The sequence below is a fragment of the Saimiri boliviensis genome, chromosome 4 (assembly GCF_048565385.1).
Source record: "Saimiri boliviensis isolate mSaiBol1 chromosome 4, mSaiBol1.pri, whole genome shotgun sequence".
NCBI lineage: Eukaryota > Metazoa > Chordata > Mammalia > Primates > Cebidae > Saimiri > Saimiri boliviensis.
The window spans coordinates 79,029,148-79,056,726 of NC_133452.1; the positions used below are offsets into that span (position 1 = coordinate 79,029,148).

The 27,579-nt window shown below is 43.9% G+C and overlaps 1 protein-coding gene and 1 long non-coding RNA gene across 5 annotated transcripts in view; one reads left to right on the plus strand and one right to left on the minus strand.

Moving 5' to 3' along the window:
• The window catches only part of MDN1 (midasin AAA ATPase 1), a 183,287-nt gene that overhangs the window by 131,499 nt on the left and 24,209 nt on the right, over window positions 1-27,579 (plus strand). The window contains exons 60-83 of one of the 2 annotated variants that reach the window (XM_074397695.1): window positions 1,646-1,860; window positions 2,229-2,616; window positions 3,810-3,919; window positions 4,856-5,561; window positions 7,028-7,189; window positions 7,668-7,941; window positions 9,303-9,538; window positions 10,181-10,276; window positions 10,903-10,997; window positions 11,316-11,437; window positions 12,335-12,481; window positions 13,312-13,421; window positions 14,309-14,382; window positions 14,870-15,068; window positions 17,199-17,361; window positions 19,211-19,357; window positions 19,873-19,999; window positions 21,677-21,782; window positions 22,324-22,439; window positions 23,290-23,775; window positions 24,434-24,660; window positions 25,183-25,338; window positions 25,519-25,682; window positions 27,155-27,316. In XM_074397695.1, coding sequence (XP_074253796.1) covers window positions 1,646-1,860; window positions 2,229-2,616; window positions 3,810-3,919; window positions 4,856-5,561; window positions 7,028-7,189; window positions 7,668-7,941; window positions 9,303-9,538; window positions 10,181-10,276; window positions 10,903-10,997; window positions 11,316-11,437; window positions 12,335-12,481; window positions 13,312-13,421; window positions 14,309-14,382; window positions 14,870-15,068; window positions 17,199-17,361; window positions 19,211-19,357; window positions 19,873-19,999; window positions 21,677-21,782; window positions 22,324-22,439; window positions 23,290-23,775; window positions 24,434-24,660; window positions 25,183-25,338; window positions 25,519-25,682; window positions 27,155-27,316 — 4,788 coding nt within the window. The remainder of the gene's footprint in view (window positions 1-1,645; window positions 1,861-2,228; window positions 2,617-3,809; window positions 3,920-4,855; window positions 5,562-7,027; window positions 7,190-7,667; window positions 7,942-9,302; window positions 9,539-10,180; window positions 10,277-10,902; window positions 10,998-11,315; window positions 11,438-12,334; window positions 12,482-13,311; window positions 13,422-14,308; window positions 14,383-14,869; window positions 15,069-17,198; window positions 17,362-19,210; window positions 19,358-19,872; window positions 20,000-21,676; window positions 21,783-22,323; window positions 22,440-23,289; window positions 23,776-24,433; window positions 24,661-25,182; window positions 25,339-25,518; window positions 25,683-27,154; window positions 27,317-27,579) is intronic. The other variant, XM_074397696.1, reaches the window with a different exon arrangement.
• Window positions 8,313-27,579, minus strand: part of LOC104650594 (uncharacterized) — a 49,351-nt gene continuing 30,084 nt past the window's right edge. Inside the window, exons 2-5 of one of the 3 annotated variants that reach the window (XR_744181.3) lie at window positions 27,257-27,339; window positions 22,715-24,572; window positions 22,216-22,459; window positions 8,313-14,244 (exon numbers count right to left, since the gene is read on the minus strand). This is a non-coding gene — a long non-coding RNA (uncharacterized LOC104650594). Of the gene's footprint in view, window positions 14,245-22,215; window positions 22,460-22,714; window positions 27,340-27,579 lie in introns of all 3 variants that reach the window. The other 2 variants (XR_012517244.1, XR_012517243.1) reach the window with 2 other exon arrangements.

A 27,579-nucleotide genomic window follows, 5' to 3' on the forward strand; every position in this document is an offset into this window, starting at 1 on the left:
CTCTGAATTTTCTAGTCATAGTCGTCCTTTTTTAAGAAAAAAAAAATTGGGTTGGCTGGGCATTAGTTTACTCCTGTAATCCCAGCTACCTGGGAGGCTGGGGCCGGAGAATTGTTTGGGCCTGGGAGGTAGAGGTTTTAGTGACCCGAGATCGTACCACTGCACTCCAGTATGGGTGACAGTGTAGAGACCCTGTTTAAAAAAAAGATAGGGCACGGTGGCTCACACCTGTAATCCCAGCACTTTGGGAGGCTGAGGCGGGTGGATCACGAGGTCAAGAGATCGAGACCATCCTGGTCAACATGGTGAAACCCCGTCTCTACTAAAAATACAAAATATTAGCTAGGCATGGTGGCTTGTGCCTGTAATCCCAGCTTCTCAGGAGGCTGAGGCAGGAGAATTGCCTGAACCCAGGAGGCGGAGGTTGCGGTGAGCCGAGATCGCGCCATTGCACTCCAGCCTGGGTAACAAGAGTGAAACTCCATCTCAAATTAAAAAAAAAAAAAAATCCGTCTCAAAAAAAAAAAAAAAAAAGGAGGGGGGGAGTTGTTCTGCATCAGTTTTTTATTAAAGATGTTTTTATATGTTACGGATGTTAAACTTTTGTCCTATATAGGTTGGAATTATTTCTAGTTTTCCATCCTCTCTCAAGTTTGTTTTCTCATATGTCACAAGTCTTATTTTTTCCCTCCAATATGCCAGTCCCTTCTAATTCCTGACTTTAGGATCATGCTTTTCGATGTAGGTGATGGAGAAGAAGGCAGCAAATCACACTGCCACGTGTGTACTTATGCAACAATCTTGCATGTTCTTCACATTTAGCCCAAAACCTAAAATGCAATAAAATTTAAAAAAAAAAATTTTCTTCATCACCTCAACAGTTCAAAATTATTTTCTATTATTTTCTCCTATATTTTTATTTTATGTTTAAATCAGTGTCATCTGTTTGTTTTAGGAGATAGGGATGCAAATTTTTTCTTTTATACAAGCAGATCCAATAGCAATGTAATAACACCATTTTGACTAATTTGTCCTTTCCACTTTCATTTGAAATGCCACATTTATCATATACCTTACTGCCCCAAATATTTATGGATTTACTTGACCTTATTGTAAAACACCTCTCAAAGCCTTTAGTGATAAACTTTGGATCCCTGAGGGTTGTGTGACATATACAGAGTTGACTATCACACACATTTGGCCGTCAGCCCTTTGACAACCCTTTGCTTTGGACAGTTATTACTGTGTCCCATTTAACAGTCTAAGGAGCACAGACGTGGCATACTTTGTCCCTGGCTCTTCCATTTGTCTCTCACTCCTTTCCTGAATTGCCTTTTATCCTCCTATAGTGTGGCTCCTTCCCTTCTGCATGAATGTTCTCCCTGATTCCCAGGTTTGCAGTCTTTCCTCATGCATTGCTAAAGCACCCATTGCCCATTTCCTAGAGCATGGAGTCCACTTTCATTTAAGGTATACCAGCCCCAACCCATTCTCTCCTTCTGATCCCATCTCTGAGTGATGCTTACCTGTTCCAAGCAACCTGAACCTTCTCTTTTTATTCTTTCCTCTCAGGTTCCCTATTTCTGCTTCTGGAAATTGTCTTAGTTAATTTTTAAAAGTTACTGACTCTTCTCTTGTCCCTTAGGGCCCTGGCAATCTCAGTAGACCCATATTCTCTAAGTGCTGCTTTGAAGTCTTAACCAGCAGCTGCAGAGCAAGTCCCTGGGATGTGAGTGGCCTCCCAATCCTGTCCTCCTCTCACGTGACCCTAGGAGAGTGGGTTGAGAGAACCCAGCAGCTCCAGGACCTCAGTTCGATGCTTTGGACCAACATGGCTATCTCTTCAGTAGCAGAATTCAGGTATTCCCTCGCCCTGGAAGCATACTCTAAAGTTCCTGCCTTTTCTCCAGAGCATAGAGCAGAGACCCAGTGAGAACTTCCTTCTATAGTGGCTAGTTCTGGTGTTTGAAGTGAGGGCATTTTCTGCCTGGATCAGCATGTTTTCAGGCTACCATGAGCTGACCAGTTCCTCTGTCAGTTTTAAGCATATTGTGATCAAGAGGGTGATGCTTAGTAAACCAAATAAGACTATGTGAGAACAGAAATTCAGCTCCACATATTGATGCTGCATTCTGTGGTTGTTCTTTCTTGAGCGGGTGATAGTATATGAAAAGCAATGCCTTTTGATACAGTACAAGCCTTTCAGTGTTTTCTTATTGTCCCCACAGACGCACGGATTCCCAGTTGCAGGGGCTGGTGCTATTCCGGCACCTGGCAGGCCTAGCAGAGCTGCTCCCAGAGCCCCGGCGGCAGGAGTACATGCAGAACTGTGAGCAGCTGCTGCTTGGGAGCAGCCAGGCCTTCCAGCATGTGGGCCAGACTCTTGGGGACATGGCTGGTCAGGAGGTGCTGCCCAAGGAACTGCTCTGCCAGTTGCTCACCTCCCTGCACCACTTTTTTGGTGAAGGGGAGAGTAAGAAGAGCCTGCCTGAGCCAGCCCAGCGTGGGAGCCTCTGGGTGAGCCTTGGCTTGCTGCAGATTCAGACATGGCTTCCCCAGGCACGCTTTGACCCTGCAGTGAAGAGGGAGTACAAGCTCAGTTACGCCAAGGAAGAGGTATGGGGGCCAAGCGTTCGGATCATGGGCTCTTTCCCGGACCTGCTGGATCTGCTGATCGTATTACTCCTTTTGGGAGTTCAGATCTTGATACTGCATAAGCTGCCTTATGACTTCCCAGGAGTCTTGTTTTGTTTTGTTTATTTCATTTTTTTGAGATGGAGTCTTGCTCTGTTGTCCAGGCTGGAGTGCAGTGGTGTGATCTCAGCTCACTGCAACCTCTGCCTCCTGGGTTCAAGCAATTCTCTGCCTCACCTGCTGAGTAGCTGGGATTATAGGCACCCGCCACCACGCCTGGCTAATTTTTGTACTTTTAGTAGAGATGGGGTTTCACCATTTTAGCCAGCCTGATCTTAAACTCCAGACCTCGTGATCTACCCACCTTGGCCTCCCAAAGTGTTGGGATTACAGGCGTGAGCCACCACACCTGGCCTGGATTTGGATATTTCTTTAGATAGTATATAGTATCCTTATGTCCTAGGAATTTTGAACTTATTGGTGTTTGCTGTCTAAAACTCAATAATCAAGTAGAGGCTAGGTGTGGTGGCTCACCCCTGTAATCCCACAGTACTTTGGGGGCTGAAGTGGGAGGAACACTTGATCCCAGGAGTTCGAGACTAACCTGGGCAACAACATAGTAAGATCCTCATCTCTACCAAAAAAGAAGAAGAAGAAAAAAAAAAAGCTGGGTGTGGTGGTATGTGCTTCTAGTACCAGCTACTCACTAGGCTGAAGCAGTAGGATCACTTGAGCCTGGGAGGTCAAGGCTGAGGTGAGCCACGATTGCATCACTGCACTTCAGCTGGGCTACAGAGCCGAGACCCTGTCTTAAAAAAAGAGAGAGAAGTTGAATCAGATACTGTGGTATCCCTTGCTCTTTGAAGTTTGAACCAAGTTCAGGAACTAAATACATTAAGGTAATGGTACGTTAGTACTATTTTGAAGAAGGAAAATTGTATTATTAGGAGTAGCAGAGAGACTAAAAAATTCAGTGGTGGAAATAAGATCTTTTCTTTCCCCTCACAGCTCTGATGTGAGTTGTCTAGATGAGTGGAGCAGAGCCACCTCTCCTTAGGGTTATTCAGGAACCCAGATTCCTTCCATCTGGTTCCTCTACTTGCCCCCAGGGCACTGTCTTCATGTGAATGGTCATAGCTGGGACACAGTGAACTGATTTTTCTGTTTTCCGTTAGTTACACCAGCTGCAGTGTGAATGGAAGACGCGGAACCTGTCATCCCAGCTGCAGACTGGACGAGACCTGGAAGATGAAGCCATCGTCAGTTACTCTCATCCTCATGTCAGGTAACACAGCAGAGTGATTATTTGTTTAGAGGATTAGTGACTCTCCTTTTGACAGAGTTGACCTTTGCAATGTAATTATGGTATCAATAGAGGTGATAATATACACTTCTAAACTACATTAGCAATTAGATCCCAAAGCCTTGGTTATGGTTAGGAAAAATATATGCCTTGTGAAAGGAGGGGAGGGGGCTATTCAAGGTGTGTGTTCACATGGGGCCAAGATGTTTGAAGCCAAAACTTAGTCTCAGCCCAGAAGAACTGGGGTGTGATGGTATACACTGTATTTCTCTGCTATTCTTGGCTGTAGGCCTGTTACTAGGAAATCAGTACGGATTGGGGATACCTTGTCCAAAATGCCTGGGACCAGAAGTGTTTTGGATTTGGGGTTCTTTTTTTCCTTCAGATTTTGGAATATTTATACCAGTTGAACATCCCAGATCTGAAAATCTGAAATCCAAAATACTCTAATTAGAGTATTTTCTTTGAGCGTCATATTGGCTGGCAGTCAGAAAGTTGGGAGACTTTTGGATATTTGGATTTGGGATGCTCCGCCTGTATAATGTAGTAGCTTCTGAGTTCCAGTCCTACTCCTGACCTTTGGTTTTAGACGTTGGGTAAATCACTTAATGCCTTATATCTTAGTGTCCTTATCAGCCCAAGAAAGATAATTGCAGTTACCTACTCCACCGAGTCATGATGAGGCTTCAGTAAGATATGCATCTGAGCACCAGCAACGTAACACAACACAGTAACTGCTGTGTAAATGTCACCCATTTTCACTAATTGTCAATATTGTCGCCACGATTTAGATGATATTGGAAATATTATTTCGCAGCAGCTGATATTTCTTCCTTTTGTGTTCCTAGCTGAGGATCCAATCTAGCTTTGCCGTTCTTCTTCTGACATAATTTGCATACTGTGTTACTTTCTCTTTAGGCTGCTTCGCCAAAGGATGGATCGGCTGGAGAATTTAACCTGTCGCCTGTTGAAGAAGCAGGCATTCAGACCCCAGGTGCCTGGCTATGAGTCCCTGGTGCAGGAGATCCACCACTACGTCACCAGCATAGCCAAGGCCCCTGCCATTCAGGATCTGCTCACACGGCTCCTGCAGGCCCTCCGCATGGATGGGCCACGGTCTGCCCAAGTAGCCCAGAGCCTTCTAAAGGAGGAAGCGTCTTGGCAGCAGTCACACCACCAGTTCCGGAAGCGGCTGGCAGAGGAGTATGCCTTGTATCCGGATGCCGTGACCCCACTCCAGGCATCCATATTGCAGTTACAACATGGCATGAGGCTGGTGGCCTCTGAGCTCCATGCCTCACTCCATAGCAGTATGGTTGGTGCAGACAGCCTGGGGGCCCTGGCCACAGCCTTGCTGGCTTTCCCATCAGTGGGTCCCACCTTCCCCACTTACTATGCTCACGCAGACACTTTGTGCTCAGTGAAGTCTGAGGAGGTTCTACGAGGCCTCGGGAAACTAAACCTCAAGCACTCAGGAGGAAAGGAGCTGGAAGGCAGGGGCCAGAGAGCCTGTCCCACTCGGGAGCAGCTGCTGATGAACGCTCTCCTTTACCTGCGCTCCCATGTACTATGCAAGGGAGAGTTGGACCAGAGGGCCCTGCAGCTCTTCAGACATGTGTGTCAGGTGAGCCATCTCTGGGAGGGCGGCCTACAGGACAGTAGCATGCCTAGTAGATAACACTGTGTGGTTGGGGTGTGGGCATGCTCTTTTCTATTCCTTCCTTTTCCCAGTATAACTAGTATGTTTGCAGACCTTTGCCTCTCAATTTTTAACAGATTAAAAAAGAAAGCCCTTTATCATACATTGCAAATATTTTCTCCCAGTTTGTCAGCTGTCTTTTGACTTTGTTTATGGTAATTTTGCCAACTACTTGTGTCAACTTATATTAAAATGTTCCCTTATTAATAAAAGTGATTTGTTCTCCTTGTATGCAGCTAAGAGAATAAAAACTAAAATTTCTAATGATCATACCACTTAAAGCTGTATAAACCCCACTAACATACCAGGTATCCCATTCTAGGCTTGCTTGTGTGTGTATATTAATATTTATCTGTAGCTGTATGTCTTTGTCACCCTAATTTCAAAAAATAATTTGCCCCAGTGGCTTACAGATTTTTTTTAGTAGCAGCAGCTTTAAAAAGTACAAATCTTAGCATAGTTAATGGAAAAAAAGAGTTGCAGTGGTTGAGTTTGATTCTGATCCCCCCCAGGGCCCCTGGACATGTTCTTAAACTGTTACAAAATGATGTACAACAAACCACTAATAACGTTTATTCTGTCTGATAACTTTGTTTTAAAAAACTTCACATACGGTGATTATTTTCCTGTCATTATGTATTCTTTACCTGCCTCCTATTTAGTGATTGCCATGTATGTTTATGCCACAAGTAATTTTAACTATTTTTCTATCGTTGAACATTTACATTTGTATATACTTGTTTTTACTATTTTGCTACCCCCCCCTCCAAAAAAAAAAAAGCCAAAAAACAAATCCAGTGCCACAGTAAATAGTCTCACAGCTAGATATCTGAATACAAATTTTAGAGATCAGGATTGCTGGGCAAAGATTAAACACACTTCTTAGGCTTTACGTGCAAATTACCTTCCTAGATGGTGGATGCTTATTTCCTCAGCCATAGCAGTATTGGCTGATTCTTTAATTTACAGGTTTTGCCAGTTTAAGGATCTGAAATCTTAGAGTTGGAAGGGAATTTCAGAAGTGTCTGGTAAGACACATTCCAGTTTTACCTGATTGGTGCCCTTTGACCACCCAGTCCCTAATCTAAGTGTTTCTTTCCTGAACTCCTTAGCCAGCTCCTCGTTTAGCTATTGATAGGAAGTTCCCATTAGCTGTACTGTGGCAAGTTTTCCACCTTCAAAAGTACAATGACACAGCAGGGGGGATTTAGGAAACTGGTAGCTGAGAATACATACTTTAAAAACAAAACCCATTTGCTCTTTTTTACATGGAATTTAGTTTCTTGGATGTTGGCTTTTATTTGTTTTTGAGTCATGATACTAGCAAATCTTGCCTTTGTGAGTGCCTCAGCAATGAAAGTTCATCTTCTTTCTGTCTGTGTAACTTTCAGGAAATCATCAATGAGTGGGATGAGCAAGAACGCATAGCCCAAGAGAAGGCTGAGCAGGAAAGCAGCTTATACAGATACAGGAGCAGGAACTCTAAGACAGCCCTGAGTGAAGAGGAGGAGGAAGAACAGGAGTTCAGAAAACAGTTCCCTCTGCATGAACAGGTAGGGCAGTGGTGGCAGGGTTTGTTTTGAAATGACTTCGCTTCATACATTCCCTCTGATGGCTTTCTCCGTGTGTCTATTTTAGAGGCTAGAGTGCAGTGGCACAATCATAGCTCACTGCAGCCTCAAACTCCTGAGCTCAAACAGTCCCCCAAGTAGCTACAACCTCATGTGCATGCTACCTCATCCTGCCAGTTTTTAAATCTTTATAATATAGAGACAGGGTCTCACTGTGTCACCCAGCCTGTCTCAAACTCCTGACCTCAAGCAGTCCTCCCACCTCAGCCTCCCAAAGCACAAGGATTACAGGTGTGAGCCACTGTGCCCAGCCTATAGTCTTTTAAAGTATACTTTAATACATATGTAAGTCCTGTTTCATTTTCTCCATCATTCTTAGGCTTTTTTCTTTCTTCTTTTTGGTCTGATTAGAAGTAGAGTCTGATTTTTAAAAGTTCACTTGCTCTAATGCTATTTATAGGACTTTGCAGATATTCTGGTACAGCCAACACTGGAGGAGAACAAAGGAACTTCAGATGGGCAAGAAGAGGAAGCAGCCACAAACCCAGCTCTCCTCTCCCAGAATTCAATGCAGGCAGTAATGATGATACACCAGCAATTGTGCCTCAACTTTGCTCGATCCCTCTGGTACCAACAGACTCTGCCACCACATGAAGCAAAGCATTACCTCAGCCTGTTTCTGTCTTGCTATCAGACTGGGGCATCGCTTGTGACACACTTCTACCCCCTGATGGGTACAGTAGTTTACTTTTCTTATGCCCTTGGGAAATCAAAGCAAATAGATGCTGTTGCTGCTTCTGGAACAGTCATACTCATAAATTTCCTGTTTTCACATAATTCCTTATTAATGTAGTTTCCTTGGCTTAAATAACTTAGGCTGATTCAAGAAAACTGATTTAGGATTATGTAGTAAGATGGATTTTCATCAGTGTGCAAATGGGTAAAGAAAAAGATGGATATGTATTGTTTGGATCCTTTAGGGTGAAGGATTAAGAAAATAAGGATAAGGAATTAAGTTTGTTTTTTCCCCTTAGCATTATTTCTGCTTTCTGTCAATAGCCTTAGTGCTTTTCAAATGAAATAATATATTCCTGGAAGCAACCAATCTCATGGAATATGGTTTAATAGTCGGTTCAGTGCAGTTTCCTACATGATTTCATGGCATTATTTCATGCAAGTAGGGAGGAGGCGTAAGTTTCCTTTCTGTTTACCTAGAATACAACTGGGAATTTGAATGCATTGAGTTAACCCCTACACCCTTTTGTTTATACCTAGGCAGTTTCTGACTTCCCTTGCACATTCCAAAACTTGAGAACTTTAGGTAGCTGCTATGATATTGGTATTACAATTCTCTAGGCCAGTATTGCTTTGGGGGAGAATGGCATTCATTAGTGCCAATTAGTTCATTGTTGCTGATGTCTTTTTTTTTTTTTAATTTTTTAAATTTTTTTAATCTGAGACAGAGCCTTGCTCTGTTGCCAGGCTGGAGTGCAATGATGCAATCTCAAATCACTGCAACCTCTACTTCCTGGGTTTAAGTGATTCTTCTGCCTCAGTCTCCCAAGTAACTGGGACTATAGGCACGCCCAGCTTATTTTTTGTATTTTTAGAAGAGACAGGGTTTCACTGTGTTAGCCCGATGGTCTCGATCTCCTGACCTTGTGATCTGCCCGCCTTGGCCTCCCAAGGTGCTGGGATTACAGGAGTGAACCACCGCACCTGGGCTTTTTGTTTGTTTTTTGAGACAGTCTTGCTCTGTTGCCCAGGCTGGAGTGCAGTGGCAGGATCTTGACTCACTGCAACTCCACCTCCCAGGTTCAAGCAATTCTTGTGCCTCAGCCTCCTGAGAAGCTGGGATTACAGGCACGTGAATGCCTGGCTAATGTCTGTATTTTTAGTAGGAATGAGGTTTCACTATGCTGGCCAGGATGGTCTCAAACTCCTGGCCTTAAGCAATCTGCCCACCTTGGCCTCCCAAAGTACTGGGATTACAAATGTGAGCCACTGCGCCTGGCCCTGTTGCTGACATCTTCTTGACATGCTGATAGATCAGATTACTGAGTTCACTGACTTTACCATGATGTTAACTTCACAGGAGTTGAACTGAATGACCAACTCTTGGGCAGCCAACTTTTGGCCTCCACCCTCTCCCATAACACTCTCTTTGGGGAGGCAGCCTCAGACCTGATGGTGAAACCTGATGGGCCCTATGACTTCTACCAACATCCTAATGTTCCAGAAGCACGGCAGTGTCAACCTGTGCTTCAGGGTTTCTCAGAGGCTGTCACTCACTTGCTGCAGGACTGGCCAGAACACCCAGCACTTGAACAGGTAGGGCAGTTGCTGAGGAAGGAATTCTCATAGTACTGAATCTGCAATGAGGATGCAAACTCAACATCATCCCTGGGGGCACTCACTTGCACACGTGTACATATAAACAAAGGCTTAAAGAACTGCAATTCAATGAGATGCTACTTACTAACTACAGGATGAACACAACAGTTTTGTATTTCTCTTGTATAAAGGACGTTTGGTGATTCTGTTAATTCTATTTGTTGGGCAGTGGTTGCTGACCATATAAAATGCTGCCATGTTGCTCTGTTAATTCAGACACATACTCATACTACCAAAGGCTTTATAGTTTTCTTAAATATACTAGAAATAGGTTTTGCTTTTTTATGATGAGCAGTTTAAACTGGGACATTGCTCTGTGGTCTTCAGCCAGTTTTATACCCTTAGTACAGGGAATAAGACTGATTATCTTGTCAGACTTCATCTTATTTCTGGGGTATGTAGTAGATAAAGTGCTTATCTTGGTCAAAATACATGCCCCTGAAATTTTTTATTCATAGTTTTCAGTGGTGTTTTAAAAGCAGAGAATTGGGAGGAAACTTCTGTTTAGGACTTTCTTCAGTACCCTTTGACTTTGGGTCAGTGGTGTTCCTACTGAGATACCCAAATCTGTTTCTGCAGCTGCTGGTTGTAATGGACAGAATTCGTAGTTTCCCACTTTCCAGTCCCATCTCAAAGTTCCTGAATGGCTTAGAGATCCTTCTGACAAAGGCACAGGTAAGCTAATCCCTCTCTTCCTTATTTTAGTTGGTGGTCAGTTGGCAAAAGATGTATCTTGTGGCAACTTTGTTGTTAGACAGAAAATTATGGTTTGGGCTGGAAAAAGATAAGCATCTTTGGTTTTTCGGGCATGGGGTGAGATCATTGAAATTGAGCCATTGCCCCTGTGATGAGGGTGAACTGCCTTGCCTTTTTTCCAGTGGGATGCAGTGTCCACTGGTAACGAGGGTAGAGTCCTCCAGGCCTTCTAGGTGGGCATTCAGTCCAGCTGAGTGCCCACATACGCTGTCCCCTGCAATGCCCTCATAGCCTTGGAGTTAGCTGTTACCTCCCCATTGGACAAAAAAGGGCCACATGTTTTTGATCCAGGTCAGAAAGCAAACAGCATGAATTCAGGCTCCAGTCTGTAAACACTGCTTTCTTGCCTGCCTCTAAACTTGGCTCTGCTGGAGTTCTGTCATGTGATCACACAGAAGCTGGATACACTATAAATTCATTCCTGCAATTGGTGTAAGTCGTTTAGGGGCCCAGTAGTCTTTAGCCACACAAAGTTCAAGATGTTCTTGAGAGAGGAGGTCGGGAATTAATAATGTCCACGGTGAATTTTATCTTTGTTTCTTTAGGATTGGGAGGAAAATGCAAGTCGAGCTTTGTCTTTGCGGAAACATCTTGATTTGGTCAGTCAAATGATCATTCGGTGGCGTAAACTGGAGCTGAAGTAAGTGACTCTCCTTCCTTTTCCTGAACTTAGGTTGTAAGGGCTTTTTTCTTTTGGTAGTTTAAATTTGTTTAGGATTTCTATAGTATTACAGCTACAGAATGTGGTTTTTAGTCATTAATCACAGAGTTAAAAGCAGGGCGTTAAAATGGCCTGAATACAGTCTAGACAACAGCACATGTTCTTGCAGCAGGAATCTGGGCAGCTTCTCCATCTCCATGTGGGAGGAGAAGAGTGTGCATGCAGCTTCTGCATCTCTGATTTCTGGTCTTTCAAATGTTTCCCTAAATGCCCCCTCGGCTACTTCTCTCGTTTCAGCTGCTGGTCCATGAGTTTGGATAATACCATGAAGCGTCACACTGAGAAATCCACCAAGCACTGGTTCTCCATCTATCAGATGCTTGAGAAACATATGCAGGAACAAACAGAAGAACAGGAAGGTAACACCTGGCAGTACATTTCCTGGCACTTAGAGTTTCCCAGCTAAACAGAGTGCTGCAAAGCGTAGGATTTCCCTGCTCCTGCCGCTCCCTACACTGCTTTCATGAGGGAATGCCTCCCATTTGACTTTACGGTATTTCTGAGAGGTCAGCCAAGAAAGCTATAAATAGCATTTGTCTAACTGAGAGAATAATAACAAAAGTCTGAGAGGTTTAAATGTCTTCTCCAAAAGTCTCAAGAACCAGTCATGTGGTAAGGTTTCCTTCTTCTCTATGTCCACGATAGAATTCAAACTGTAAGTTGACTTTTCGGTAGGTAGTGGCCAACGTGCTTGAATGAAAAGTCTTTTACACTTACGACGAGCACCTTATAGTTCATTTTCATAATTTGCTGTGAGTGCGTTTAACACATGCCCTATATGCAGCTGTTTATTCATTTAGATTTTTGAGATGGAGTCTCGTTCTGTTGCCCAGGCTGGAGTACAGTGGTGCAATCTCAGCTTACTGCAACCTCCACCTCCCAGGCTCAAGCAATTCTCCTGCCTCAGCCTCCTGAGTAGCTGGGATTACAGGTGCTGACCACTATGCCTGGCTAATTTTTGTGTTTTTAGTAGAGAAGGGGTTTCACCTTGTTGGCCAGGCTGGTTTTGAACTCCTGACCTCAAATGATCCACCCACCTCGGCCTCCCAAAGTGCTGGGATTACAGGCATGAGCCACCACACCTGGCCTGTTATTTTAAATCAGCTTACAATGTAGCCGTGGTCCTTGCTTGAGAGCCTCACGTTGTGATCTCTACTTCATGGTCATCCATAGTATCCTGAATAGATTGTGTGCCCGTCAGGAATAGGGAATGATGGTTGAAAGAAATACATATTTTCCTCTTTGAATTTTTAAAGATGATAAACAGATGACCTTGATGTTGCTGGTCAGCACGTTACAAGCATTTATTGAAGGATCCTCGCTGGGAGAGTTCCATGTGCGACTTCAGATGTTACTGGTTTTCCATTGTCACGTCTTGTTGATGCCACAGGTTGAAGGAAAGGGTGAGGATTTTTTTTCCTTTCCTTTTACATCACACTACTCAAATGGGTTAGGCTTTGAATTTACCACGAGACAGGTGCCTTCTTGCACACTTGGTTTTAAACAAGACACATAGTTATGTTTCATGTGCTTCACTTTAGATAGAGAGGAGAACACTGAAAGTGAAGTGCAAATGGTTCTAAGGTTAGCACTGACTAGCAAGCTCTGGCAGAAGTAAATTGCCAGATGAAGCTCTCAGGACCTAGCATGTTGAGGCAGCACATCTCTGCCTAGACACTGTAATATCCTGCTAAGCTACTGCTTGATCCAGGCCATTATAAGTTTCTTTCATCCAGTGAGAGCACTGTCATCCATCAAGGAACTGCACATAAAACTGCCTGTTGTCAAGTACTATGCCTGACCACAGCAATTGGGATAAAAGTCTCACTACAAGATGAGTACAGACTGTACATGAATGAGCATTTGGGGTGACCTGCTTAATATGCCATCTTTTAAGTCAAGCTCAGTTTCTGCTGATTTTACATTAAGATTCAGAGAAAGAATTTGACATGATTTTAGAAGAACCTCTGAGTACATCATCTTCAAGAACAAAAGTGCAAAAAAACATCTGTTACAAGCAGAAGTGAAAAGTAGGGGAGTGTTGACAGTCTGCATCTCTGGGAAATGCTAAAGTCAGACAGGCTCCCTAAATAATCCGCCTGTGAAACTCGCTGTAATCTCATAGCATAGAGAGTAATGAGGAAGGAGCATCACTGAAATATGAAGGCCACAGCTGGCACCAGTAGCACATGCAGCAAGTGTGGTGTTTTTGTTTCCTTTTCATTTCTTCCAGATTCACTTTGCAGTGTTCTATGGAATTTGTACCATTATTACAAGCAATTCTTTGACCGGGTCCAGGCCAAAATTGTGGAACTTCGTTCCCCCCTAGAAAAAGAACTTAAAGTAAGATGAACAGCTGTCATGATCACTCTTGGGAGGACAAAATCAGCAAATTCTCTTTCTTTAATCCTGTTATCCATTTAACACTGAGGCAGGGATCTAGGGGAATAGTGGCCAGCATTGCCACTGCTAAGTAGGATGGCAAGATGTATAGTGGTGGCACTGGCTTCTTTTGTCACCTGCAGAGTGTGTGAGGGGTTGGTGGAGCGGCCTATCAGAGCCTCCTCGGAGGACTGCCACCGAAGTCTGTTTGTGTCCCCTAGTCTTGCCCAGGTTTGTCTCCCACCTCAGCCGTGCCGGGTCGTGTTGGTCCACGCACCAGTGAAGTGCCATGGGGGAAGGAGGGACCTCTCTTTTGGACACTCTTGGTGGTTCCTAAGCTGGAGTACATGTCAAGTGACAGTGACTGTCGCAGCAATTTTTGTTTTGTTTTGTTTTGTTTTGTTTTTGTTTTGAGATGGAGTCTTGCTCTGTCACCAGGCTGGAGTTCCGTGGTGCGATCTCAGCTCACTGCAGCCTCCGCCTCCCGGGTTCAAGCGATTCTCTTGTCTCAGCCTCCCAAGTAGCTGGGACTTCAGGCACCTACCACCATGCCCGGCTAATTTTTTTATTTTTAGTAGAGATGGGGTTTCACCATGTTGGCCAGGATGGCGTTGATCTCCTGACCTGGTGATCCACCCACCTCAGCCTCACAAAGTGCTGGGATTACAGGCGTGAGCCACTGTGCCTGGCCCATGGTTTCTTTTGTAGGCTTGTTTTACTTGTTCACTGACACACAGTCCAGTCTTTGGGATAGAGTGGGCTCTGGTCTTTGCCGAACAGAAATCTGGAAAGAAACGGAATGACACGAGCTTTATAAAGCCATTTCCTGAACATCATTTATCTTACAGGAATTTGTTAAGATTTCCAAGTGGAATGATGTCAGCTTCTGGTCCATTAAACAATCTGTAGAAAAGACACACAGGTAATCTGTCTTTTAAAACTGGGGACAACCAAAATAGAATTTTGTGTGGTAGAGAGCAAGACTACCTAGTTATCATAACCTGACTTAATATAAGTATCTTAAACTTCTCAAAAAAAAAAAAAAACCCACCTTGATTGATTTGGCTTTGCTTTCAACACCACCCCCTTCTCTGAGCAGAGTCTGCCCGCAGTAAGGATTGGTGTGCCTTGAGACAAAGCAGGCTATGTGTCAGGTCTTCTGCCACCCCCTAGCTCTTGGAGCAAAGCAATCCCATTCTTCCTGGCTTTAGTTTCTCTTCTAGAAAAGGAGGATAACAGTACCTGCCAATCTTTTTCTCTTAAAAATAAAACAACTATTAATATTTAAGGAGATCATTGTACATAAAAGGCACAGGGTATTGAATTATATGGATGCATTATAATGTATTTTTATATTCACTTGCTAATCCAGTTTTTTTCTTCTTATGTCTGTCCTTACCCGGGGACAGGACCCTCTTTAAATTCATGAAGAAATTTGAAGCAGTCCTGAGTGAACCCTGCCGGTCCTCCCTGGTGGAGAGTGACAGGGAAGAACAGCCTGACTTTTTGCCCAAGCCGACAGATGCAGCTGCGAGTGAACCGTCTTCCATTCAGAGTCTGAACAGGGCACTGAGGGAGACCTTGTTAGCCCGACCGGCAGCTGGGCAGGTACTTGGTTATGGGACAGTGCTTGCTTATCCCAAGCCAGTCAAATGGGATCTGTGTTTCATGTGCAAGGCCTTTTCTCAGTACTAGACAAGAAAATGCCTTTGAAATCTTATTGTTTGGACATATATAGCATATGTTTGTTTGTTTGCTTGACTTCCAAGCAGAAAAAGGTTAAAAATCTTAATCTTGTTGCTAAAAAGTTTTTTTTTTTTGTTTTGTTTTGTTTTTATTTTTTTGCCTTTTTTTTTTTTTTTTTTTTTTTTTTTGAGACAGAGTCTCTCTCTGTTGCTCAGGTGCAATTATGGCTTACTGCAGCCTCGACCTCCTGGTCTCAAGTGATCCTTCCATGTCAACCTCTGAGTGCTAGGACCACAGGCCCATGCCACCATGCCTGGCTAATTTTTTTTTTTTTTTTTTTTTACTTTTTGTAGAGACAAGGTCTTGCTTTGTTGCCCAGGTTGGTCTTGAACTTTTGGTCTTAAGCGATCCTCCCTGCCTCAGCCTCCCAAACAGCTGGGATTATGGGCATAAGCCATCGCACTCAGCCTTGCTGCTTTCAAGTTTAATGTCAGCCTGTGAGAAATAATTGCGCTTACCTGTGAACATCATGTGCTATGAACAAAGATTTGAAGCATCAGTTTAAGAATACGCCATTGAAGCTGCCTGTGGGCTACCACGTGAGGAAGCTACTGCACAGTGTGACTGTGTGCCATGATGTGCTGGTTTATAGTTACTGTGGTGTAAATACTCCTGTTGTGGCCAGTTTCAAGCACCAACAGTCAAGATTTGGACTGCAAAATTCCCAAAAACTTAACAGTGATACATCTTGAGTTAGCAGGTCTGTTATAGAATTGATGTTCCTGCTTCATGTCCTTGGGTGTGGGGAGCTTCAGGATCGGAAAGCACTCCTCCAGAGAGTAATTTCCTGGCAGGTGTAGTGGCTCACTGTTGTAATCCCAGCACCTTGGGAGGCTGAGGCAGGAGGATCACTTGAGCCCAGGAGTTTGAGATGAGCCTGGGCAACATATGAGACCCTGTCTCTCCAAAAAAAAAAAAAAAAAAAAATTCTTTTTTTAAAGAGTAGTCAGTTTTGCCTTTTTACTGTATTTCCTACTTGGGGTTCACGGAGTTAGTAATGAAAGTCCTTAAGCTATTTTTGTTATTTTAGTGGTTCAAAATTCATAATAGAAACTGAACATACAGTCATAAGAAGGCTGCAGAGATACGATATGGCTACCAAATTTACTTTCTTTTGACTCTATGTGTCAGCTCACTGCTTCTGTCATTCTAATCAACAATTTTGATTTGCTAATGACAGCATAGTAATTTCAGGTTATTCCTCAGGACAAAAAAATGAAAATATGCCCCTGATGGACAAAAGCTCTTCCCTTCATATAATGTCTGAATTCCTGTGTCTGAGGTGCATTGGCTCATGCCTGTAATCCCAGCACTTTGGGAGCCCAAGGCAGGTGGATCACTTGAAACCAGGAGTTCGAGACCATCTTGGCCAACATGGTAAAATCCTGTCTCTACTAAAAATACAAGAAATAGCCTGGCATGGTGATGCATGCCTGTAAACCCAGCTCTTCGGGAAGCTGAGGTTGCTGTGAGCCAAGATTAGGCCACTGCACTTCAGCCTTGGTGACAGAGTGAGACCCTGTCTCAAAAAAGAAGGAAGGAAATCTAAATTCCTGAAATTTGAATTGTTAATTAGGGGCAAATGGTCATAGGAGTAAGACCAATTTCACCTGGCTGGTATATCAGAAACACAGTGTGGCTCACCACCTTAAGGGCAGTGGTGATAACTGTTCATTCCACTCTGTTCATGATTCAGAACTGGAGTCTCCTCGTGGCTATCGTAGTAAGCATTGCTGGATGTAGGGGTATGGGGGTCCTTCCATTATGTTGATCTCATATAGAGCAGTAATATGGATTTCTAAATATTCACAGTATGTCCCTTAATTTTAGGGATGTTGCATTTGTTCTCATGAGACTTTGGAGATGATGGTAATTTAATATTTGCTGAGCTAGGGATGTGTTTGTGTGCAACAGTTAAATCTAGTTCCCATGCAATTTAAAATGATGCCTGTCATTCTTGGCAGTGAGGCTAACCTGTCCTTTGTCTCACAGGCCACAATTCCAGAGTGGTGTCAGGGCACTGCTCCTTCCCACTTGGAAGGGGAACTTCTGCGTCGCTTGCCAAAGCTCAGGAAACGCATGATGAAGATATGCCTGACCTTCATGAGGGAGAGTCCCCTGCCTCACCTTGTGGAGGGCCTCGATCAGTTCATAGGTGGGTGCCAGCAGCCAGGTCAAGGGTGGAACTTTCTGTTTTCCCCAGTGGCCCAGGAGGTCTGAGAATGTGGTACCTATGTCCTTTTTTGACATCTTACACAGTGTTGAACAGTTGATTGAATACGCAAGTGGGCTTAAAATCTCACAGAGCCAGACACAGGAGCCTACTGAGAGCACACAGTCTTAATTTTCACATTGTTGTCCTCTCATGTAACCTGGTACTGTGCCATTTTTTATGACAGCCTTGTCTGCACTGGTTCCTTTTGGCTGGTATTTGGGTAAAGGGGCACAGACGGTCCCCACTGTCAGAAGGTTGTCTCACTTGAGGAAAAGGCAGATTCATCCCCATCCTCTTGCTTGCTTCACTTCAGAGACGCACAGCAGTTCATTTCTCAGGCTGTCTTCCCTTAGGGAAGGTGAGAGCCAAGACCTGCTCATAGTGTACAGAAGCAATAGCTGGGAAGGGAATACAGAATTTAATAGAATGTTTGGGCCCCTGGCAGCCTCTGACTACCTCCTTCACCCCATCTGTCACCCACCCACAGCGAGTGTGCTGTCAGTGAGGCTGGCCTTCCTTTAATGAGACTGCGTCTGATCTCTTCCTTTTTAAAACTTGCCAGCTGTTGCTTAAGGTGACAGGAGCCTGAGGCTGGGGGTGAGTGGAATACAGATCCACATGCATCTCTGGGACCAGGGATGTGCAGCGTGATGTAAAGCCTCCCTCATTCTCTAACTCTCCCACACTGTCAGTCTGTTGTCTTTGGTGTCTTTGTGCTCATCGATAACTGCCTATATTTGGCTGGTAGTGCTGCCTTAATACATTACCACAGACTGGGTGGCTTCAGTGTGAGGAATTCATTGCCTCACATTTCCAGAGGCTAAAAGTCCAAGATCAAGGTGTCAGCAGAGTTGGTTACTTCTGAAGCCTATCTCCTTGCCTTGCACTGGCCACCTTCTCACTGTGTCCTCCCATGGTCACTCTTGATCTGCGCGTTCTGTGTCCTGATCTTTTCTTTTAAGGACTTCAGTCAGATTAGAGCCCATTCTCATTTCATTACCTCTCTAAAGTCTGTCTCCAAATATAGTCACATTCTGAGGTTGGGGGATGGGGGGTGGGGGTGGGACTTGAGCATGTGAATTGAGGGGGAAGGGAAGACACAGCCCAGCCTGTAACAGTGCCTGCAGGCAGGGAAGTGGCACCCTTGTGTTATTGGTACCCACATGTATTCAGGAAGGCAGGTTGGTGCTGTATAGAAAGAACTTGGGCTTTGGAGTACGGTAGGTCAGTGTTCAAGTCCTGGCTCATCTACTCATTAACCACATGGCCTTCAGATAGTGAGTAGACCTCACTGAGCCTTTCTTTGAAGTCTGTAAAATGGAGCTACAAATAGGTGCTTCTGAAGTTATGCAGATGAAAAGAGAATTTACCATGTACCAACCACAAGTGGAAACTCAGTACATAGCAGTCAGAAATTTCCTTCAAGTGATTATAAATTTCTAGTATAATGTACTGCACATAGTTGGTGCTCAGTAAGTGCATTTTGCTTGATTGATTATAAAACCCCTAAATACAAAAGAATGACTGCTGTTGTTTGGGTCATTTATTGTCAAGAGATTTGAAGCCCTTCGTGTTATTTTTCTGTTTTCCATGCACCTTGACCAGTTTGCTTAAAACACTTAATGAGATTTTTAAAAATGCTAGGGACTAGATTAAGTACTCGGTATAAAGATGAATGATTCTTGGCCTTTGTTCTCCAAAAGGTCCCTGGTGTTGGGTAACTTAAACACATTACTAAACCCCTGGGTTTTCTTATTGCCCGCCTCCCCTGCCTGTTTTCCCCTTACAGGTGAAGTGATTTCCTCTGTGAGTGAGTTACAGAGCTTAAAGGTGGAACCCTATGCAGAGAAGGAGAAGCAGCGGTCAGAAGCCAAGCACATTCTCATGCAAAAGCAGCGAGCTTTGTCAGACCTCTTTAAACACCTTGCAAAAATTGGTAAGGTTCTCACTTGAAACCCAATGAAATGTAGTCACCAACTTTCAGAAAGAGAAACAACATGACTGATTTGGGGGAAATTCCAGACAGTTGAGATGGTGGACAACAGAAGGTACAGGCAGGGTTTTGAAATGCCATTCTAAGACTTCCACTCATGCAGGAAAATCCTACAACCAGCCAGCTGATTCCCAAATATTTCCAGTTTTGTATGAGGTTTCTCAGAATCTATATTTTTGAAATTTCCATCACCACGTGCTGTACCATATGCTTGCAGCATCGTATAGAGAGCAGTGCTTCTCAAACTTGAACGTGCATGTGAATCACCAGGGGAATCTTGTGAAAGTGCAACTGCTGATCCTGTTTGAGTTGCTGTGGGTGCAGCCTGAGAGTCTCCATTTCTAACTAGCTCTCAGGTGATACTGTTTAGAAGATTTTGCTTTGAGTAGCAGGGGAGAGCGGGCACATCCAGTCTCTACTAAGTATCTTTGTTTAAGTGAATGCGGTTTATTTCCTAGGTCTGTCATATCGCAAAGGTCTTGCATGGGCCCGTTCAAAAAATCCTCAAGAGCTGCTTCATCTTCACCCGTTAGATCTCCGGAGTGCATTGTCCATCGTCAGCAGCACTCGGGAGGCTGATTCAAGGTTTGTCTGGTTTCGTGTTTTTTCCTTGTTTATAAATGGAGCAGGTAATTTAAAACTCTTTGGCCTCATTTGCAAAAATGGGAATAGCAGTACCACTGTGGCTACCACTTAAAGTGCCTGGCTCAGGATCTGATTCCTGATGGACATTCAAATGAAAGTGTGAGGCTGGGTGTGATGGATCATATCTGTAAACCCAGCACTTTGGGAGTTTGAAGTGGGCAGATCGCTTGAGGTCAGGAGTTCAATACTAGCCTGACCAACATGGCAAAACCCTGTGTCTACTAAAAATAGAAAATATTAGCCAGGCATGATGGCACATGCCTATAATCCCAACTACTCAGGAGGCTGAGGCAGGAGAATTGCTTGAACCCATGAGGTGGAAGTTGGCAGTGAGCTGAGATTGTACCACTATAATCCAGCCTGGGTAGCAAAGTAAGACTGTCTCCAAAAAAAAAACCATTTCTTTTTTTTTTTTTTTGAGATGGAGTTTCGCTCCTGTGACCCAGGCTGGAGTGCAATGGTGTGATCTCGGCTCACCACAACCTCCGCCTCCTGGGTTCAGGCAATTCTCCTGCCTCAGCCTCCTGAGTAGCTGGGATTACAGGCACACACCACCATGCCCAGCTAATGTTTTGTATTTTTAGTAGAGACAGGGTTTCACCATGTTGACTAGGATGGTCTCGATCTCTTGACCTCGTGATCCACCCGCCTCAGCCTCCCAAAGTGCTGGGATTACAGGCTTGAGCCACCGCGCCCGGCTTAACCCATTTCTTTTCTTACTCTTTATTCCTTGCATTCCCCTCTCCTCCTCCTTTTTTTTTTTTTTTTTTTTGTCTTTTGATTTTCCTGAGGTCTGCTCACTTCATTTGATCATACATGTGGAAATCTATGGGGAAATGGCATATTTTTAGTTGCTCTATATACATACATCCCTCATAAGTTCTAAGATGTTCTTAAATTTGTGAGTCTATACACTGTTGAGACAGGCAGAGCTACCTCTGTCTACAACACAGCAGAGAGTGTTGTGAGTGATGCTTTGCATGAGCTGGGTGTAGTGCACATTTGCGTTTTCTTTGCTCAGTTGGCCCTCCCAGGGCTTTAAATTTGAATTCAACAGAACATTGTAGACAGGGGAAATTTTACATAAGCATTCTGGATTTTCAGTTTTTCAGGAAAATTTGCCAAGTGGGCTTGCATTCCCATTCAGTGAGCAGTGCTGTCACTGGATAGTAGTTTCCTCCTATTAATAGGACACATACTCTCCAGCTTACTTTAGCTCTCAACAGCCCATGTCTTCCCCACATTGAGGTCAGCTGTCATTGCCATGCATCATTTTGTGCTTGGCTGTCTTTAGTCCTCTGACGTAATTTGCCTGGCCCCTGTAGGCATCAGAGTTTATGACCCCTAGCCTCCACTGCCAAAATAAGAAGGTTTCATTGAAGAAACCATATTGTCAGCATAATTTATTTCCCCATGATACTTCCAGTGCTGAGTATAAAATACATCTGTTAAGTTAAGGACTAATGAGTGCCTCAATGAATGAGTCCTCACGGGAAAAAACCTATTCAGACAGCTGATTCTTGGTTATGGCCAAATGTACCAATCTCTTGAGTTTTTAGGATCTGGGGTGGGAGAGTGTGGTTTTAATTAAGTAAATGATGTTGGTATCTTTTCCAGGCTGCTCACAGAAATCTCGTCTTCATGGGATGGATGCCAGAAGTATTTTTATCGCTCTCTTGCACGGCATGCCAGGCTTAACACAGCACTAGCAACTCCTGCCAAGGTAGAATGATAGGACATGAGACTTGCAGGGGACCAGGGAAAGCTCTTATTCTCTTCATCCCAGGCCACATTCTCAGACCTTGTTAAGTGATAACAGCTTGTTAGTGGAACTGAGCTTTTTGCAGTATATCCTTAAACTTAAAATATAAATCAGTGTAATTCTTTGCAAAATCAGAGAGCATCTTAAATTCTGTTACACTTGCCAGCAGGACCAAATGTTTAAGAAAAATTAAGAAAAACCTCAAATTGAGAATGCCACGTTCAATCTTTTTTCCCTTTGTGAATTGAGAAAAGACCACTAATAAATGGATTTTTGGAGTTAAATCCAGTTCCTGTCTATGGAATATTGATGATCTGTGCAAGCATAATTGGAGAAACACTGCTCAAAGAAAAAAATGAATATGTCACCTTTAGAGTGCTTGTCTGTCACTTACATTAGCAAGGGACTCCTCCCCTGAAAGAGTCCAGAAACGACTTTCTAGAGGCACAACTGTGGGTGGGGTTTGCCAGCAGCCCCTTCAGCATGGTTTTCCTTCTGCCAGGAGATGGGCATGGGCAACGCAGAGCGGTGCAGAGGATTCTCAGCACATTTGATGAAGATGCTTGTCCGACAGCGGCGCTCCCTGACCACGCTTAGTGAGCAGTGGATCATCCTCAGGTATCAGCTGATGAGTTGTGCTATTGGGAAGAATTGGGTCAGTCAGCTCAGAGTTGCCACATATGGGGAGAGGAGTGACATGCTCTCAATTGTGAAATGAATTTAAGGCCCAAAGAGGCAGGTAGGGTTTCTCCCGGCTCTGCCCCTTGCTTTCAGTGATATGCCTCTAGTGGCCATCTCCCTCCGGGTTCTAACTATATACCTCGTGAGAATATGGAGCCGGGGAGATTTCGGGGCTGTGTCAGGCAGTGAAAATTGTCATGGGTGAACTATACCTGTGTCTGGAATGAGGATATATGTTGCTGAAAGTCCATGTGGGCTGCTAGATATGGTCGTGTTCACGGTATTAGGGTGTCCCAGTCTCGGGCACAGATGAGATTTGAGTCTGCTTCTGTTACTTAAGCTTTTGGGATCTGCTGAGTCATACATGGAGGCTCCTCAATGGAAACAGATAATTAAGAGATGAGGACAGTTAGGAAGGTTGTCGTCATCTCTTCAATGGATTTATAGCTGAGAGATAGTACTTCCAGACTGTTCGCTCTAGCTTCAGGTATTTCCTGCTCCATTCATTAGGGTTTATGTAGCAAAGTACAGTACATTTACTAGATAATCCTAGTTGAAGTCTCTGTAGTGGTGTGACTGTGTTGTGATGCTTTTCCTGAAAGACTGAGGGATGGGTTTAAGTACTTTGGGAGGCATTTTAACAGACTTCTTACCTCTCTGGGAGATTCTTCTTGACTATATGGAAAAGCCCAGGCTTGTTCAGAAACACAAATTTCTTTTAAAACAATATAGTAACATGGTTTAAGGTGCCGTTCATTGTGTTTTTCCCATGGGTTTCTCTGTACAGGAACCTCCTCAGCTGTGTGCAAGAGATTAATAGCAGGCTGACAGGGCCCCTGGCCTACCCCGTGGCCTTTCCTCCTCAGGACGGTGTGCAGCAGTGGACTGAGCGCCTGCAGCACCTGGCCATGCAGTGCCAGATCCTGCTCGACCAGCTCTCCTGGCTCCTCCAGTGCTGCCCCAGTGTGGGGCCAGCTCCAGGCCATGGCGATGCCCAGGCATTGGGTCAGCCTCCTGCCCCCTGCCTGAAAGGACCAGAACTTAGCAGCGGACAACTTTGTGGAGTAGTACAAGACCTAATTCCCTCCAATCTGAGCTACCCATCTCCAGTTCCTGGAATTCAGCTGCCCTTTGGTTGCCGGATGCGGAAACAGGATCAGCTTTGGCAACAGTCAACTATGAGATTAACAGAGATGCTAAAAACCATTACAACAGTGAAAGCTGATGTTGACAAAATTAGGCAGCAGTCTTGTGAGACTCTCTTTCATTCTTGGTACGTGTGTCTGTTTTTTCTCTGTGTACTTAGGTTCTTACTATGCTTATCTAAATTGGGGATGGGAAGGGAAGGGTGTTAACAGAAAGCAGCAGCTGTTAGACAGCCCTGGGGTCTAGGGAACTCAGTCGGTTTAGGGTATGGAGTGGGGAGGGGATAGAGAGTGTCATCTGCAGGTTCTGAGACTTTAGTGGAAACAGCCTTGGCAAAGATGCCAGGCGAAGCCCTAAATAATCCTCAGGGAGAGCAAATCACATCCTGCTATTTGTGGTGGTCCAAAATCAAAGCCTGTCACACCAAAGACTAATGATAATGGAATATCATTAGTCTTAATGGAATAAGTTTAGTAATTTATTCAGTAATTAATTCCATTACTAAACCTAGGTGTTTAGTATTTTGTTCCATTATTAAACCTAGGTGTTTATTAATTTGATTACTAAACCTAGGTGTTCAGTAATGGAATAAAATTATGAAAAGAATTGTGCTTCAGTCCTGTGTTACTCAGTGGACCTGCACGGCACTTTGTGGCATGTGTTCAGCTGTAACCTCCAGTTAGGGTGTGTTCTACCTTGCATACATTGTAGTGGTTGGAGGGATGGGTGTGTGTTTGTGGGAACTGTGGTGCATTCTTTTCAACATTGTGGCATTTCTGTTGCAGGAAAGATTTTGAAGTTTGCTCTTCCGCACTGAGTTGCTTATCCCAGATGTCAGTTCATTTGCAGGGCCTAGAGTCCTTGTTCATTCTTCCAGGGATGGAGGTTGAGCAGAGAGACTCACAGATGGCACTAGTTGAAAGTCTGGAATATATAAGAGGAGAAATTAGTAAAGCCGTGTCTGACTTTACCACCTGGAAGACACATTTACTTACTTCAGGTAGCCAAGGAGGTAAGGAATATTGTTCCGTCAGGGAATAAAAGCCCAGTACAGAAATGATGTCTTGTAGATGTAAGTCTCATTATCCTAAAGACATATTATGTTTTGGTTTACATGTACCCATCCAGGGTTCTGAGGCAGGGATGTGGGGTTGAAATCCACAGCTCTTAACTTTTGCCCCATTTGTTTGAATGCCTGTTACATACTCTGTAGTACACATAGGAAGGCAGCACAAATTGTCTGTTAGTTTTTCCTCAGATTGAAAAAGCTTGGAGCTGATATTTGGACTTAATGTTCATACTGTCTTAACAGTTATTTTCCTATTTTTTACATTGTTTTAATAAAATTGTTTTAATACAAGATAATAAACTTGTAGGTTTATCGAGGCAAGGAGTTTGTCTCTTTTCTTTGTATCTGGCACAGCTTGACAAGTAGCTCATCAGCAAATGAGTATTTTTAATGATTTCCAGAAGGACTAAACCAAATGATTGGTGTCTTTCATTTGTATGTTTGTTTTGCACTGTTACTTACTAGGAAATCAAATGTTGGACGAAGGGTTTGTGGAAGATTTTTTCGAGCAAATGGAAACTGCCATCCGAGCCATCCTCTGTGCCATTCAGAACTTAGAAGAAAGAAAGAATGCAAAAGCAGAAGAGAACATTGACCAAGCAAGCCCACAAGAAGAGTGTGGTATGTCTGAGATCAGGCAGAAATTAGTTTCATGCCTAATTTAATTTTTGTATTTGATGATTTATTTCTGAGGCTAAATAGTTAAGGGTGAATGTTAGAAACAGATGCCTGCATGAATAGAGATGAAAGGATTTGTTTTCTGTTACTCATCATGTTATTTTCTCTGAATGAATGGGGCAGCAGGCTTTGAGAGACTGCAATCAGGACATCTAACAAAACTCTTAGAGGATGACTTCTGGGCCGATGTGAGCACTTTGCATGTGCAGAAAATAATTTCTGCCATCTCTGAGCTGTTGGAGAGGCTGAAATCGTACGGTGAGGATGGCATAGCAGCAAAGCACCTGGTAACTAACTGTTCTTCATAAGCTTTTTGCAATGCACTGAGCAAAGGCACAGTGGGGTTCACCTCACTCCATGTGGTTAAGTCCCAGAGCAGGCCTCAGTGCCACCATCACCAAGAACTTGGTCTCTTTATTTATACGTGCAAAGTCATTGACAAGCTTTGAAAAGCTTAGGGCTTGCTAGCTAATTGTAAGATGCGTAAGGGCAAAACTGCTAAGCACTCAGAATATCCATTACATTAGGATTCTTTCATATCTTAAATACTCCCAAGTATTTAATGTTATTGACAGACGATGTTATCAACTGGGGCTTAGCGGCCACCTTCTGTAAACACCATTTCCACTACAGTAAGCCAACAGAGTAAGCAGTTGTAGTCTCTGCAGTAAGTCCAGAGAAGCAACTTACTTTGTAGGACATTGTATGTTATTCTATAGCATTGCCTCTAGTGCTAACTTTGAATCAGCAATAGAATTTATTTATAAATACTATTTTATTTTTTATTATTTTTATTTTTTAGTTTATTATACAAGGTCTCATTCCATCTGAAAAAGACAGGGTGTGGTGGCTCATGCTTACAGTCCCAGCACTTTGGGAGGACAAGACACGTGGATCACCTGAGGTCAGAAGTTCAAGAACAGCCTGGCCAACATGGTGAAACCCTGTCTCTACTAAAAATACAAAAAAAATTAGCCAGGCATGATGGCACACACCTGTAATCCCAAGTACTTGGGAGGCTGAGGAAAGAGAATTACTTGAACCTGGGAGGCGGAGGTTGCACTGAGCCGAGATTGAGACTTTGCACTCAAGCCTGAGTGACAAGAGCAAAACTCCATCTCAAAAAAAAAAAAATTGTAAAATTTTCATACATAAAAGATTATTTTATTTTATTTTACAAGGTCTCATTCTGTGGCCCAGGCTGGAGTGTGGTGGCATGATCACGGCTCACTGCAGCCTTCACCTTCTGGGCTCAGGTGCTCCTCCCACCTCAGCCTCCCAGGTAGCTGGCACTATAGGCGTGCACCACCATGCCCAGCTAATTTTTAAAGTTTTGAAGAATTGCATTCTGGCTATATTTTTTTTTGGTTTGGCATTTTTTTTGTAGAAATGGGGTTCGGTTCGCCACATTGCCCAGGCTGGTCTTGCACTCCTGGGCTCAGGCAGTCTACCCACCTTGGCCTCCCAAAGTGCCTGGCCAACATTCTGCTTTTTAAAAACCAACATTGTGAGCCAAAGGAGATGTCAGTCTGAGAATTTAAAGTGTACTTTTGTGATGATTTATGTAAATGAAGAAATCTCAGTGAGCTGTGTGTATTAGGGTGGGATGGGGGTTACAAACACATACATGTAACTTGCCATTAGTACTAGTTAATGCATTCGCAATGTTGTGCAATTACCACCACTATCTAGTTCCAGAATGGAAACCTGGTACCCGCCAAGCAGTGTGAGCTGGCCTTTTGTTTTGTTTTGATCTCAGTTCTTCAGCCAATCCTGTTCCTTGCTGGTGCGTCTCCTGCCAGTCCTCTCCAGCTACTCAGACCTCGTCCTCTTCTTCCTGACCATGTCTTTGGCAACTCACCGTAGTACTGCGAAGCTGCTCTCTGTGCTTGCCCAGGTCTTCACGGAGCTTGTCCAGAAGGTAAGGACTATTCACATGGTGCGCTGTGAGCAGCAGGGACCCAAGTAAATTTCTTATCATTAGTCTCTGGTGAGATAGGCTTTTAGCAAGATGTGATTTGCTCTCCCTGTGGATTATTAGGGCTTCATCTGGCATCCTTTTGCTAATGCAGTTTCCACTAAAGTCTCAGAACCTACAGATGACACCCCCTATCCTCACCCCACCCCATCCCCCAAACCGATGAGTTCCCTAGACTCCAGGGCTAACAGCTGCTGCTTTCTGTT